Raw genomic sequence first — 15,795 nt, 5'->3', positions numbered from 1 at the left:
GAAAAAATCTTGAACTAGGTGTAACTAGCATTTTTGTAAAAACGATTCACCAAAAATAAAAAGGAAGGGAGAAAGAAAGAGAAAGGGAGTCAGGGAAATATGGAGGGAGAGAGAGAGGGAAAGAGAGAAAGAAAAAGAAAGAAGGAAGGAAGGAAGGAAAGAAAGAAAGAAAGAAGGAAGGAAATGTAGAATAGAATGGGAAAGAACCTTAAATTAGAATATAGGATAAAGAATTAAAAACCAAGAAATAGGCAGACTAAGAAAAACCAGAGAATGGAGAACAACTGGATATGTGGTAGAAATGAAAGTAGTTATTTTGTTTTTTTGTTTTTGTTTTTGTTTTTTTGTTTTTGGAAGCAATCCTGAGGGAAATACAAAATAAAAAAGATCTTCATGCTCAGGACTTCCACATTTGGGAGGTTAGAGTTCTGAAATGATCTCGCCTAAAAAGAAGGCAAAAAAATTCTGCTTTCAGAAATAGGATTCATTTTTATTGAGCAACAGCCATATAAAGAGAACTGTGATCACACAAAGGCCCTATTCCATCATGAAATGACAATAATGAATTATATAATAATAAAATCTAATAGACAGTCCCAACTTTTCCCTCCATTTGCAAGTACCTGATTTCCAGGATTAATTCCAAGTTTAAAATCAGAATCCAAGTTAGGCCCCATTGGATTCTTGATGTTTTTAACCTTTATATTAAATAACCATCAAAGAACACTAATTAAGAACTATAGTTATATTTTTTCATACACTTCTAAATTATATACAAAATAATATATGACATCTGTGGATGGTTTCAAAAAAAAAGGATAAATGCCTCAGGGTACATCTGCCTGGCTAAAAAACAGGTGAAAAATATCTATTAAAGTACAAAGGAATATACTATTAAAACTGTAGATATAAGGTCAATATTGTATAAAGTAAATAAATTAATAAAATCTATAGTAAAAACTAGAATGTTTTAGATGAATCTGAAAAGGCTGATTTTCTAACATTTTAAAAGTGAGAAAAGCTATTTGGCAACATCTTTAACTTAGATTTATTTTTAATTTTGTTTCTAGGTTTCAGCTTCAGAGATTTGCAACTGATCCAAATAGTTACAAAAGTTTAGGAGACAGCTTTCGGACAATTTACAAAACAGAGGGGTATGTATTCTTATATGTATGTGTGTATGTGTGTAGACTATGTTAATATAGGCATTATAATTATTTCAACTTAACAAGTTTTTTGTTTGTTTTCCTAGTCTTGTTAGAAAAAATGCTTAAAAGTGTTTTTTTCCCCCACTTCATTGTTCTTCCTGGTATGAATCAAAACTGAGTATGTATAAAAACTACCAAAAAGATATTTCAAAGAATTTGATGACTGGATGTCAAATTTTGATTTATACCATTGAGGCTTTGAAAATTCTCTATCCTGAAACCATATAAGTAAAATAGCTCTTTGTTTCTTGGTATTTAAATATAATGCCCAAATAGGTTTGCACAGTTGTTTAAGAACATGCAAGCAAAGGATATCTCTGTCAAAATTGTATTTATCAAATTTAGTATCATATCTATTAAGTGATTATAGCAATAGAATATTTTGTCAATAGAAGCTAAAATTTTCTTTGCTGTATAGACTCAGTTTAAATGTATGTAGGATTATTTTTCTATATTAAATGTTATAATACTCAGCATATATATTTGATTTTTAAAGCTTAATGTCTTGATTTTTAAAGTTTAATGTCTTGAGTGGTTTTTAACCACAATATAAAAGTCATTTTCTACACAAAAGTTTGAAATTTTATTCTAGAACTCAAGGGGGTTGGTTTTAAGAAAAGAAGAAGAAAAGGCTGGTGCTAATCTATTTCTCACTCCTTAACAAGTAAAGAACTTCTTTTCTGAAGCTATTAGAATTTTTACCCTTAGTATTCTAATCTTAACATGCTTTGTCTAATTTTTATAAGACAACTAGATAAAGAAATCATTCTTCAAGTTTTAAAATAATAATAAAATCTAGCATGTATTTAGTCTCAACATATATTAAGAATTCTCCTTACAACTCTGTGAAGTACATTCTATTCCAGTTGATAAAGTAGAGAAGACTTAAAGAAATTAGGAAATTTCACATATCTATGCAGTAAAGGTAGGATTCAACTTTGGGTCCGACCCAAAGCCCATGCTTTTAAACACTGTACATCACTACCTTACTTACCAGATCATACTGCAAGTACTATTCATTTACAGTACTTACTGTACTATACGTATAGTAATGTACTGTAAGTACTATTTATACTAGTCATTTATTTCAGTTAAACCTAAACATGGATATTTTCCCATGCCAGTATATTGTGTGTGTGAGTGTTTTGAGAAGTTTATATATGCAAGAGAATTTACCGAATAAAGTAACAAATTATTGTCAGCAAAAAGATGTGGTAGAAAGAAATAGAACGTAATTGGCACTTTTGCAATAAAGCTTGTGCTTGAAGGGAAAAGAGGAAAAATTAATTCTGGCGTCTTTGTGGCAAGCACCTATGAAAGAAGTTCACTTCCAAACATCATTTTTTTACTTTTTATTGTTTTTGTAGAGGTAATGTACAGAGGGGTTATAGTTATATAAGTTAGATAATGACATTTTTTTTAAAAAAGTTTATTGTTATTGTAAAGGTTATATAGAGGAGTTACAGTTACATAAGTCATATAATTAGTATGTTTCTTTCTGAACAATGTCCCCTTTCCCTTGCTATCTCCTAGATTTTCCCTTTCATCCCCACACACAAGTTGTATAGTCCACTACTATATTTATTTAGCCTTTGTCCCACCATTTCTGTAACCCCCCTTCCTGCCTAAAGGCAGATAAACAAACAAGACAAAAGGAACTGAAAACTAAAACAGCAACAAAGAAAAAAATTTCCACTTCCTTGAGTTCATTTCAATAAATATTATTTTTGAGTGTTTTATTTTTTTATTTTTTATTGTGAAAATACCGTACAAAGGGTTACAATTACATGGGCAAGGTAATGAGTGAATTTCTTATCAAGCATTATTACCTCCTCCTTTGTTTCCCTTTCCCATCACTTCCCATCTCCTCCCTCATCCCCCCCAATAAATATTATTTTATGATCAGATCCATGTACCTATTGACTCCTTGTGATCCTCTCCTAATAATATTCTACTTTGATCTCGCTATATGAATACTTAGAGACCTGTATAATTTATCATGGCCCACTGTATTTTTTTCTTTTTGGATGGTATCACCCATTCCCTCCCTGTCTCTCAGGTTTTTCCTCCCATCCCCACTCACAAGGAGCATGTTCATTTCCAAACATCATTTTTAAACACACATGGAACATAAAAATAATTACTTTGGATCTCCACCGTGTCAGTGTCATGCATCTCCTGATTAGCATCAAATACTAGCATAATTTTTATATCATAAAGTGTTATTTCTTTCATGAGTTGCCTATTTTTATCCTTTACACATTTCTCCTAGATTTTTTTTCAAATTGATTTCAGTATACTTTGTATTACAGACAAAAATTATCTGACTGTTATATAAAAATTGTAAACATTTCTCCTAATTCATCATTTGTCTTAAAATCCATAAACTCTTAGCCTTTCAGAAATTTATGACATTGTAGATGGTGATTTTTGTTATCTTACCCACCTTGCCTTTGAGCTATCCAACAATGTCATGCTAAGAAAAACATAAACAACAAAAGGATTATACTCTCCAATCCCAAGATTCTAATAATTTCTTCTATTTTTTTCATATATTTAATTCATCTAAAAAATTTTAAATGTCTAGTGTGGCAAATAGAAATTCATTTTGAAATGATTAATCAATTGTCCAAATATCACTTGTTGAAAAATCCATCCTTTTCTTACTAATCTTTTTCATATTTTAAACTTCTGTATCTATATCATCTAGACCGTCTATTCTGTTTCTCCATTTCCTATACTGCTTCACAATGTTATCTGTCTCTATGCCAGTATTACACTCTCATAATTATTTTATCTTTACAGTATGTAGGGAATATGTAAAAACATGCCTTGTGGTATAAAGTTCAAATTCCTTCCAGTTTGCAGAGCCCTTGCTTGCATGACTCTTCCTTTCTCCAGGTTCATTCTCATACACAGATATGCAATAGAACAATGCAAGCTGTGTGTAGTCTTCTAGTCTCTCCCACTTGCCTGGCTTTTGCATGTTCTGTGTTCCTGTACAACCCTGCCCCCTATTCACCCTCTTCATTCAAAGTGACCTCATTTCACCCTTCATCTTTGCTCTACCATATGCTGAATTATGTTTCCTTTCTCCTTCAATCCCTTCTTTTCCCTCCCTCCCTTTCTTCCGTCCTGAAGCACTCCCTTGTCTTTTCTTTCTCTCTTCTTCTATACATACACTATATAAAGTATAATACACATGACCCTTTCTTCCCTCTCCCACTTGAAGAATGTAAAGTTTATGTCCCTAAAGATTATGTCTCATTCCACTCTGTATTACTAATGCTTATTTTAGGCACTGAGCAGATAGTCCATATATACTAAACACATGGAAAGCAAATCACCACAGTGACATTATAGTAGTCTAGAATCAAAGTAGGATACTAGCTCATTCTATAATCTAACTTCTTTGAGGATGTGATACCTAAGTGCCACATATTTATATTTATAACTGGGGTAAATATTCGTACTTATTAACTCATGTTCCTTTCATATATATAATATAAGCTTAGAGAAGTCAGAGTGTGTTATTATACTTTGTCATAGTATATTATCTAGTCAATAACATGTTGCTTTCCAATAAAACTCATGTCAGCACTGTCAAGTTCTGTAAACAGATATATTTGAATTGGATTTTGTGATTCCTTAGCCAGCCTTTTCATTTCATGTGTGTTTCTGCCTCGATGTAAAATACAAGCATATAGTATATGTGGTTCTTGCATAGTAACATTAGGCTTTTCTCGTTACTGTATATATAATTGCTTCTAGAAAAATGAACATTTTTTTCTGAATCTGAAGATGCTGTTAGCCAGAGGCCATAGTCATAGAGCCCTAGTCATAGAAATAGAAACATTTCTAAAAATACAAAAGAAAATGTTACCTCTTAATTCTGATGCAGAGAAAGAGCCTTCTAGATGCCTTCAGTTAAAGGCAACTAGAAAAGGAAAACTTTTCAGTATATGCTATGTTGACTTTTTTCTTAGTAAAACAGATTCCTTTGATTTTCTTATTTCATTTTTAGAATATATATTCTTAAGGAAGGCTTTTCTTGCTTTAGTACATAGAGGCCTGTAAATGGGATTGCACTCATCTTCATAATTAGCCTCTTCTAGTTTTTCTTATCCCTTCCAAATGGAAGATTTTGAAAACTGGGCCTATCTTGTTAAAAACACTAAAATCTGTTAATGTACTCCTTCACCAATCTCTCATTTCCCAACTGTAAGATTCACTTGTCCCCAAGAGCAATTATTCAATCACATGGTCTAAACCCCTTTATTTTTGCCTCTAAGATTCTTGATCTTCTTAAAAACTAAGATTGCATCTTTATTTCATGATTTTCTGTTGGTGGTGGTGGTGGTGGTTATGGAGTGTGAACACAGGGCCTGGGCTGTCCCTGAGATCTTTTTACTCAAAGCTAGCGTTCTACCACTTTGAACCAGAGCTCCACTATGGCAAATCAGTGGAAAATCAGAAAAAAGAGTCTCACAAATAATACTCTTCTGCCTGGGCTGGCTTCAAACCTTGATCCTCAGATCCAAGCCTCCTGAGTAGCTAGACTTACAGCAATGAGCTACCGGCACACAGCCTGAAGCGTGTATCTTTATTTATGACATAGTTCTTTTACTCTGGTTTTGTAGAGGTGAGATTAATTTGAGATTTAGAAGAGCCTTCCAAATTCTTCATAGTGATTTCCACTACATGAAATCCTCATACTTGGATTTTACCAGCAAGCCATACTCTAATGTAATGCAGATGGGCGAACTCACAGAAAATCAATCTGGGAAAGCAACATGTTACTGTCACTGTTGAAAGGACTTCTATTTGTCATCATAATTCATCATCTTCTACTGATTTGACAGAAATAACTTAATCAATAGGTCTATCTACATGATAAAATGAGCCCAAAAGAAATAAAGATAGCCTCATTGGCTAGGAGATTCTAAAGATATTAAGTCTGGTCACTAGGAAAATGGTGGTTAGTTTCACTGTTAATCATGAATTCAAGAATGATGAGCACTTTCCTTTGCCTCTGAATATTTTATAAAAGTTTTCTCAGTCTCCTTTATACTTGTTATTCATTTAAGAAGAGTAACTGAATGCTTACCTAGCAAGAGAGATACCATGATCATAAAGGTGGTTTTCCCAGAATGAGATGTATCCATTGCTGACCCTTGCAGCTTCCCAAAATGTACATAAGTCCTGGTATTAGAGGCCTGTATTCCCACTGTCTTCTGATTTTTTTTTTTAAAAAAGCATAGACAAATTCATAGACAAATGAGGGGCTTTTAAAACATCTTTATTCATAGACAAATGAAGAGCTTTTAAAACATCTTTATTTAAACCCCAGACAGTTTTCCCACCCCTATACCTCCATTTCAAGCACTCTAGTAGTCAATTTTTCCTAAAACAAGGAGGAAAACAGAACTTCAAATATTCTGTAGCATGGGCAAAAAAAGATATTAAGCTATTTACTTCAGTGCACCATGTACCAAGCTAGGATTTTCCTTTCATGTCATCCTCAGCATGTTACTCATCTCATGGCAGTACAACATCATTATGTTTATATTTTCTGTGATCACACTAAATAATTGGCCCAAGGACTTATTAGTGAATATCACCTATCACTAATGACTAGATTTTATTACTAAAAAAAAACAAGTATAGAAGTAATGGCCACTGAGCTCTAATTTTTAAATAGTCTATCATCTTTGGTATTTCATCCCTCAAAGCATACAGCAATCTAAAGCAGCTTTTGTCTCTTCCTTAAGTGAAATATGAAAGCTATGGAAGGCTAGTATATGTTCAGTCAACTAAACCTTGGAGATTTTGTGGCAGCCTCTGGCCACTCATACCCTCAATCCTCGCAGTCAACTACATAAGTTCATAGCTTTCAGTCTGTCTGATCTCATTCTGTATGTTCTCTAGCTCTCTTATGAGAATAATTCTTGGGCATTGGTTTGCTCAAGGCAAATAAGAAATAACTAGGTCAGATTAAACTTCGTTTCAAATGAGAAACATGTTGATTGCTAGTGCCTTCAGAAACGGTATTCTTCACAAAGGATTGCTGTAGAAAATGTGTGGTTGCATGGGGGAGGGAGGGAATATTTGAACTGTGTTTAGTTTCACGATTTGTTTTCTGTAACTGCTGATGCTGTCCCAAGTATCATCTTACATTCAGACCACTTGGTGATTATAATATTTTCTAGTTAAATGACATTTAAGGCCTCATTTTATGAGCTCCAGCATAATTGGCTAATTTGGTAAACTCCAGATGTGTGAGATAATGTGCCACTCATTTAAGTGCCTTTCAGACGGCATAAATGGCATAGCCCCAGGAGGTATAATCACTCCCTCTTGTTTTCATTAAGTAAGGCAGAGAGTGAGTGGCTTGTGACACAGACAAAGGAAGTGGGATGTCTGCCCTCCCAATCAACAATTGGGTAAGATTTGGACATTTTCATTTTATCTATGGACTCACTCCAAGACCTTAGGCCAAAGTGTCTTAGTGGGTCTACTTCCTAAAAAGTGGTTTACTTAACCTAACATGGCTGGCTGATTTTAATGTACCCTCAGAAAATAGAATGACCTGCCATGATGGAAAATGCCCGGAGTAAAATGGTCACTGGAAAGCATCCCTCACTCTCAGATGGAATTGAAGGGAAGTGTTGAGGTTGAAGACACCAGAAAAGAGCTAACTTCCCACAGCCAGGAATTGTAGACATTTCAATTAACCACCTACGTCCTTATCCTCTAAATAAGTTCCAGTTTCAACAGGGCCTAGTAGTTGTTTCTGCTGATTTTTTTTCCTCTCAAATAATAGAAACCAACACATGTACCAGGTATTATTAAGCTAGAGCATGGTGACTCATCTCTGGCATTACAGTTGCCCGATTCTAGAGGTGACCTCTTACCTGACTAGAGATCCAGTGAAGTTCACATCCAGCTGAGTCATCACTGAAATAGAATCTGTACTCCACCCCCCTGAAGTAATCTGCAGTAAAAAGCAGTTGTGTGCAGCGCATTTGATTTGCAAGCCAGTTTTATTCAAGTGAAATCTGTTTCTGGTGGTTGCCAGAGGTACTCTGTGACTTCTGTGTCGGTACCTAATTGCCTGCTCTCTCCTCCTTTTAATTTTACCAAACAGTTCATATCCAGTTGCGCTTCCAGAGTAGATTCTTATTTTTATGTCATAACCATGAACAAAGTACAGGTCCCAACTTTTCTCGTTCCCACACTGCAGCCCTGCCTGGACTTCTTTCTTAATGATGTTACAGCAAGTTCCGTCTATACCTCAAGAGAAAAGAAACAATGAAAAAGTTAGAGAGTGGATTAGAACCTGTAGACTAAACTAGAGTGACTGTATCTGGCAAATTTTAGGACCAGAATATTGCATCCAAATAGATTGAGATTTTTTTTTCTTCCTCCCAATCTCCTGTTTTAGAAGGCATGACAAGAGGTGCTCAATTCAAGAATGGATATACTATTACCATTCTGGAATGGTTGATGTTTCTTCAGGAAATGGTTTCATCTATGATTTGGTATTTCACACTCAGAAATTTTTTTTTAGTTACAAGATGCTATCTGTTGTTATCCTCAGGAGATCTATCTGGGTACCCTAAGAGGATATACAAGTTTTTAGATGGTCTACTCTCTCAGGTGCATAACACATGCACATCCTTTCAAATGTTTGAAATAATCCCTAGATTACTTATAATATCTAATATAATATAATTGCAATGTAAATAGTTATATTGTATCATTTAGGGAAGAATAACAAAAAGAAATCTGTACATGTTCAGTACAGATGCGGTGTTCTTTAAAAAAAATCATTAATTAGCATATGTTAGTTGTGTAAGGAGGAGGTTCATTGGGACATTTCCATTCAAACATACAATGTACCCCCAATTAATTCACTCCTTCTCTCTCCCTCATCCCCTTTCCCCCCTTAAAGCAATTTCAACAGGTTTCATTGTTCTATTTTCATTCATGAATGTAAAGTTCTTGGACCAAAGCCAGGTGCTGGTGGCTCATGTCTGTAATCTTAGAGGCTAAGATCTGATGATTGCTGCAATTCACCACAAAAGAGCTGGAGGTGAAACTGGGGCTCAAGTGGTAGTATACTAGCCTTGAGCAAAGCAGCTCAGGTTCAGTGCCCAGGCCTTGAGTTCAAGCCCTAGAACCAGCACCAAAACACAACAATAAAAAAGTACTTGGACCATATTTATCCTCATTCATCCATTCTATTAGTCCTCCCTTTCCTACTGCTACTTACTCCCCAAGGTAGCCAGTTTTGCCTCCCTGTAATTCATTTTTAGCATATATTAATTGTACAAAGTGGTTTTGCGGTAATAACAATATTGAACAATAAGGGAGTTAGGAATGATAGGAAAGGAGAAAGCACCAGATGAGTTTAATCAAACTGAATGAAATAAATGCCCTAGTGACCATGGTGTGGCATCCACATTGCACAGATACAAGTTTGTGTGTGTGTGTGTGTGTGTGTGTGTGTGTGTGTGTGTGTGTGTGTGTGTGTGTCACTGGAATTTGAACTTAGCACTTCACCCTTGCTAAGACAGGCAGTTATCACTGAGGCATGCTTTCAGCCCAGAGATGCAATTTTTCTTAATGATTTTAGTTGAATCCCTGGATGTGGAACCTGTGAATGTAGAATGTCAAGGGTCATCTATTTTACAGAAGCTATACAATTAAACTAATAATTTAAAACTCACATCATGAGGCTAATGATTGGATTGATTTGGTTGCAAATGAAGGAGAAAAGGCAAGAAGAAAGAATAGCAAATAATAAGCAAGGATTATTTTAGCATTAAAAATAAGTAGGTCATTGAACCATTGACACATTATTTGGCAACTAAGCCTTGCTGGATTTTTGTTATTGACTTCAGTGACACTGGGTGGTGTGTCATCATCTTCACAATCAGAAAGCAGATGCTGAATTTCCAGGGCTCATACATGCTTCCAATGTCTCTAGTTCTGTTTCGTTTTCAAAGTCAGAGATCTTTGCTCTGCCCACAGAGTGACCTTTAAAATGGTGTCAGCTCCTAGATCTTGCTGCTGTCATCACCACAGCGTATGAGCTGACAGTCACACCCCCAGCCTCGAACTAGCAATGCTTTCTGACTTACTGACTGGCTTTGGCAAGGACTTTACTGTGGCCTCAGAGTAAGTGAAAACATTTTCAATGATGTCAGCCCTTCATCAAGGCCTGATTAAGAGACCAAACACAGCCCCTCTCTACACATGGTTCTGTTGACAGGAAATAAAAAGAAGGACCATGTGTCTGGGGGAAGTACTCATCTTTCTGAAAAGCTGATATCTTATTCAGAGCCTGAGAGATGTCCCTTGGAAATATTTGCAGGCCTTTATCTTAATTTATTCTAGATATCTGATGGGCTGTACGTTTAGTCACCTTGCAGAAAGAAATATGCCAAAACCAAAATGTACTCCCTAGTGATTGTAAAGCTAAACATTTTTAGATGAAAATGAGAAAGAAATCGTCATAAAAGCATTTTCTATCTGAGCTTGAGTCTCCCATTGTAGAAAGTAATTTGGATCTGATTTGACAGATAGGTTTAAAGGAATTAATTTATCTTCATCATTGATTTCAATGTTTTTTAGCAAGTTGTGTGACTTTAGCCATAGTTGTTATCCAGATCTGTTATGGAGATGATTTGAAACAGGAGGAAAGGAGAGGAGATTCAGACACTTTAACAGTGATCATGTTTAAAACCATATTTTGGCCTTTTACTACTTGTAAAACATGTCCATGTGTATTATTGCATTTGGCACTTATGAGAACCCAAGCAGGTAGTAAGGTGGAAAATACAATTATACTTTTCTGGACAGGAAACTTAGAAGAGATGTTAAAGGATTGTTCAACATTCCCCAGCTGGTAATTGTTGGAGCTGGGATTCATTCAAAGTCCTCCTTACTGCTAATAACAGAAACAATACCTCAGATTTACATAATCCACTTTGTGGATTCAAAGCATGGTCACATAGCTCATCTTAATTGACCAGATAACATCCAGAGTAGGTACGGAAGAGAAGATATGGCTGGTTGCAAAAAGATTTATTTTCTACTCACAGGAAAACTCCAGTAGTAGGGAGTGTAGTGAAGTTCCAGAATGATCAATAGGGGCCTTAGATGAGCACTCAAAGAATGAAAACGTTTAAATTTTTAACGAGTAAAGAACCTTCTAACAAATTAAATTGCACTCAAGTATATTTTGAAATGTGTTGAAGTTGACATCATCATCCCATGAAACCAAGAGAGAAGCACGTGATCCTTGGGACAGACAGAACCATTAAATTCAAAGAAAAGTTACCAGATTCTAGTTTGGGTTAAGAGACTCACTGAATAACTAGCTCAGTTATTTGACATAGCAATCATTTGTCTGATTCAACCCTAACATTGAGGAATAATCAGGAAGAGCTTATGAAATATGAGGTCAGGCATTTAATCAAGACTCCTTTGGATGAAAAGTCAGATGAAGGTGAAAATGATCATATGATTGGAGTGTATGTTGAAATAATGTGGTCCCTACACCTACAGCAGATGCCATTCATCATACCTGTGGCTTTGTTCTACTGCTATTAAATACTATGTTATTTCTTCTTTTTTGGTGAGAGAGAACTCAATGGAAAACAAAGGCCTGGTAGCAGAAACACTCATGCAGTTGTCATCCCAGTGATGACAAAACAGAAATAAAGTCAGAAATACGTTCTTAAAACTCTCAAAAAAATGTTAGTTTATTGACTTCTGTATATAAAGCCTTTCTATAGTGTAATTATAAAAGAATCAATAACTAAAATGAGTAAATAACATATGTGTGTATCATTACCATCTTGTATTCTTTAATTTTTTGGTTCACAAATCAATATACATTCAAAAATCAAATAATATTTCCAGAAGTTAGCGGCTATTGATAAAGGAACCAAAATTGAAAAGCTATTTCAATAGAATCCTTTAACAGTAAAGCACATTGATACCTGGGTTCATGTGTAAAATGAAATAAAATATATGCTAGCTTACAAGCATATTAAGATTTTCTATTGCCCTCTTTGCAGATGACATGATCTTGTATTTAAAGAATCCCATAGACTCCACTCCCAAATTACTCAAGCTGATTCAAAACTTTGGCAAAGTAGCAGGTTATAAAATTAACCCCCCAAAATCAATGGCTTTTCTGTATGGCAACAATGAGAAAAGTGTGGCTGAAATTAGGAAAGCAACTCCATTTGTAATAGCCCCACAAAAAATAAAATACCTAGGAATTAACTTAACTAAAGAAGTGAAGGACCTCTATGATGAAAACTTTAAAATCTTGAAAAAGGAAATCAACACAGAACTTAAAAAATGGCAAAACCTCCCATGCTCCTGGATTGGCAAGATTAACATCGTGAAAATGGCAATACTTCCCAAGGCTATCTACAAATTCAACGCAATACCAATCAAAATTCCACCCTCATTCTTCAAGGAAATAGAAGAGGCAATCCAAAAATTCATATGGAACAATAAAAGACCCCGAATAGCAAAAACACTTCTCAATGGAAAGAACACTGCTGGAGGAATATCAATACCAAATTTCAAACTCTACTATAAAGCCATAGTAATCAAAACAGCTTGGTACTGGCATAAGAACAGACCTCAGGACCAATAGAATAGAATTGAAAACCCAGAAATGAACCTACAGACCTATAGCCATCTAATCTTCGATAAGGGAGCTAAAACAATAGAATGGAAGAAAGACAGCCTCTTCAGTAAATGGTGCTGGCAAAATTGGTTAACTACATGTAGAAAACTAAAGCTAGATCCTTATATATCACCCTGCACCAGAATCAACTCCAAATGGATCAAAGACCTTGAACTCAAAGCAGACACTCTGAAAACATTACAGGATGGAATAGGAGAAACCCTAGGTCTCCTTGGCTCAGGCCGAAATTTTCTGAATAGAGACCCGGAAGCACAACAAATCAAAGAAAGGTTGGACAAATGGGATTGCATAAGATTGCAGAGCTTCTGCAGGGCAAATGACATAGCTAGCAAGATCAATAGAAAGCCCACCGATTGGGAGAAGATCTTTACTAGCCATACAACGGACAAGGGTCTCATATGTAAAATATACTTGGAACTCAAAAAATTAAACCACCCAACAACAAATCCTCAAAGAAACAACTGCCCAATAAATAAGTGGGCGAAAGACTTAAAGAGAAGCTTCTCTGAAGAAGAAAGAAGGATGGCCAATAGACACATGAAGAGATGTTCAACATCCCTAGCCATAAAAGAAATGCAAATCAAAACAACATTGAGATATCACCTCACTCCAGTTAGAACAGCAAAAATCAAGAACTCTAACAACAACAGATGCTGGAGGGGATGTGGACAGAGAGGAACCTTACTTCATTGTTGGTGGGAATGTAAACTTGTTCAACCACTTTGGAAAGCAGTATGGAGGTTCCTCAAAAGACTTCACATAGATCTCCCCTATGATCCAGCAATCCCACTTTTGGGCATTTACCCAAATGTTTACAAACAAGACCACACTAAAGCTACCAGCACAACAATGTTTATTGCAGCATTATTTACCATAGCTAAGATATGGAACCAACCCAGATGCCCCTCAGTAGATGAATGGATCAAGAAAATGTGGTATATATACACAATGGAATTCTATGCCTCCATCAGAAAGAATGACATTTCCCCATTTGTTAGGAAATGGAAAGGTTTGGAAAAAATTATATTAAGTGAAGTAAGCCAGGCCCAAAGAAGCATAGGTCCCATGGTTTCCCTTATTTGCAATATGTAGTATAGGTATGAGTCAAGCGGAAAAGGTCAGATAATGTGATGTTAGGAAAATGAACCCTTAAATATGTATTTTAATGTTTTCATTTCTTTCATGCATGTGTTTCTAACGCATTTATAAGATTATTTCTTTGTTGCTTTGTATGTCCCTCCCCCACAGTGTAACCCCCGCTTTCACTATATTTGATGTCAGTATAACATGTGGAGGAGATGGGGACAAACAAGTCGTTTAAGGATTCAGGTGGACCTGTTGCAACAATGAGAAGTACAAAATGTCATGTCAAAACCAGCTTTACAATGTCGGTGTGGGGGGGGGGTATAATTGGGTGGGGGGAGGGGGGAGGCAGGAAAGGGAGGTGAAGGGTAAACAAAGAAGGAGGCTGCAATGCTTGGTAAGAAATGTATGCATTATCCTGCCCATGTAATTGTAGCACCTCTGTACAGTATGTTCTCAAATAAAATAAAATAAAATTAAAAAAAAAAAAAAAAGGAAATCAACACAGAACTTAAAAAATGGCAAAACCTCCCATGCTCCTGGATTGGAAAGATTAACATCATGAAAATGGCAATACTTCCCAAGGCTATCTACAAATTCAACGCAATACCTATCAAAATTCCAACCTCATTCTTCAAGGAAATAGAAGAGGCAATCCAAAAATTCATATGGAACAATAAAAGACCCCGAATAGCAAAAATGCTCCTCAATGGAAAGAACACTGCTGGAGGAATATCAATACCAAATTTCAAACTCTACTATAAAGCCATAGTAATCAAAACAGCTTGGTACTGGCATAAGAACAGACCTCAGGACCAATGGAATAGAATTGAAAACCCAGAAATGAACCTACAGACCTATAGCCATCTAATCTTCGATAAGGGAGCTAAAACAATAGAATGGAAGAAAGACAGCCTCTTCAGTAAATGGTGCTGGCAAAATTGGTTAACTACATGTAGAAAACTAAAGCTAGATCCTTATATATCACCCTGCACCAGAATCAACTCCAAATGGATCAAAGACCTTGAACTCAAAGCAGACACTCTGAAAACATTACAGGATGGAATAGGAGAAACCCTAGGTCTCCTTGGCTCAGGCCGAAATTTTCTGAATAGAGACCCGGAAGCACAACAAATCAAAGAAAGGTTGGACAAATGGGATTGCATAAAGTTGCAGAGCTTCTGCAGGGCAAATGACATAGCTAGCAAGATCAATAGAAAGCCCACCGATTGGGAGAAGATCTTTACTAGCCATACAACGGACAAGGGTCTCATATCTAAAATATACTTGGAACTCAAAAAATTAAATCCCCCAACAACAAATCCTCAAAGAAACAACTGCCCAATAAATAAGTGGGCGAAAGACTTAAAGAGAAACTTCTCTGAAGAAGAAAGAAGGATGGCCAATAGACACATGAAGAAAGGTTCAACATCCCTAGCCATAAAAGAAATGCAAATCAAAACAACATTGAGATATCACCTCACTCCAGTTAGAACAGCAAAAATCAAGAACTCTAACAACAACAGATGCTGGAGGGGATGTGGACAGAAAGGAACCTTACTTCATTGTTGGTGGGAATGTAAACTTGTTCAACCACTTTGGAAAGCAGTATGGAGGTTCCTCAAAAGACTTCACATAGATCTCCCCTATGACCCAGCAATCCCACTTTTGGGGATTTACCCAAATGTTTACAAACAAGACCACACTAAAGCTACCAGCACAACAATGTTTATTGCAGCATTATTTACCATAGCTAAGATATGGAAC

At 35.7% G+C, this 15,795-nt stretch overlaps 1 protein-coding gene across 3 annotated transcripts in view; it reads left to right on the top strand.

The window, feature by feature from the left end:
* Window positions 1–15,795, top strand: part of Slc25a21 (solute carrier family 25 member 21) — a 549,817-nt gene that overhangs the window by 392,737 nt on the left and 141,285 nt on the right. For all 3 annotated transcript variants that reach the window (XM_070026825.1, XM_070026841.1, XM_070026833.1), the window contains one exon: window positions 1,071–1,154. In XM_070026825.1, the coding sequence (XP_069882926.1) occupies window positions 1,071–1,154 (84 nt within the window). The remainder of the gene's footprint in view (window positions 1–1,070; window positions 1,155–15,795) is intronic.

This window comes from Dipodomys merriami, unplaced genomic scaffold (assembly GCF_024711535.1).
Source record: "Dipodomys merriami isolate MVZ:Mamm:240054 unplaced genomic scaffold, mDipMer1.0.p SCAF_1, whole genome shotgun sequence".
In the NCBI taxonomy this organism is placed as follows: Eukaryota; Metazoa; Chordata; class Mammalia; order Rodentia; family Heteromyidae; genus Dipodomys; species Dipodomys merriami.
The sequence above is the reverse complement of the archived record's forward strand: the minus strand, read 5'-3'. Positions and strand labels throughout refer to the sequence as shown.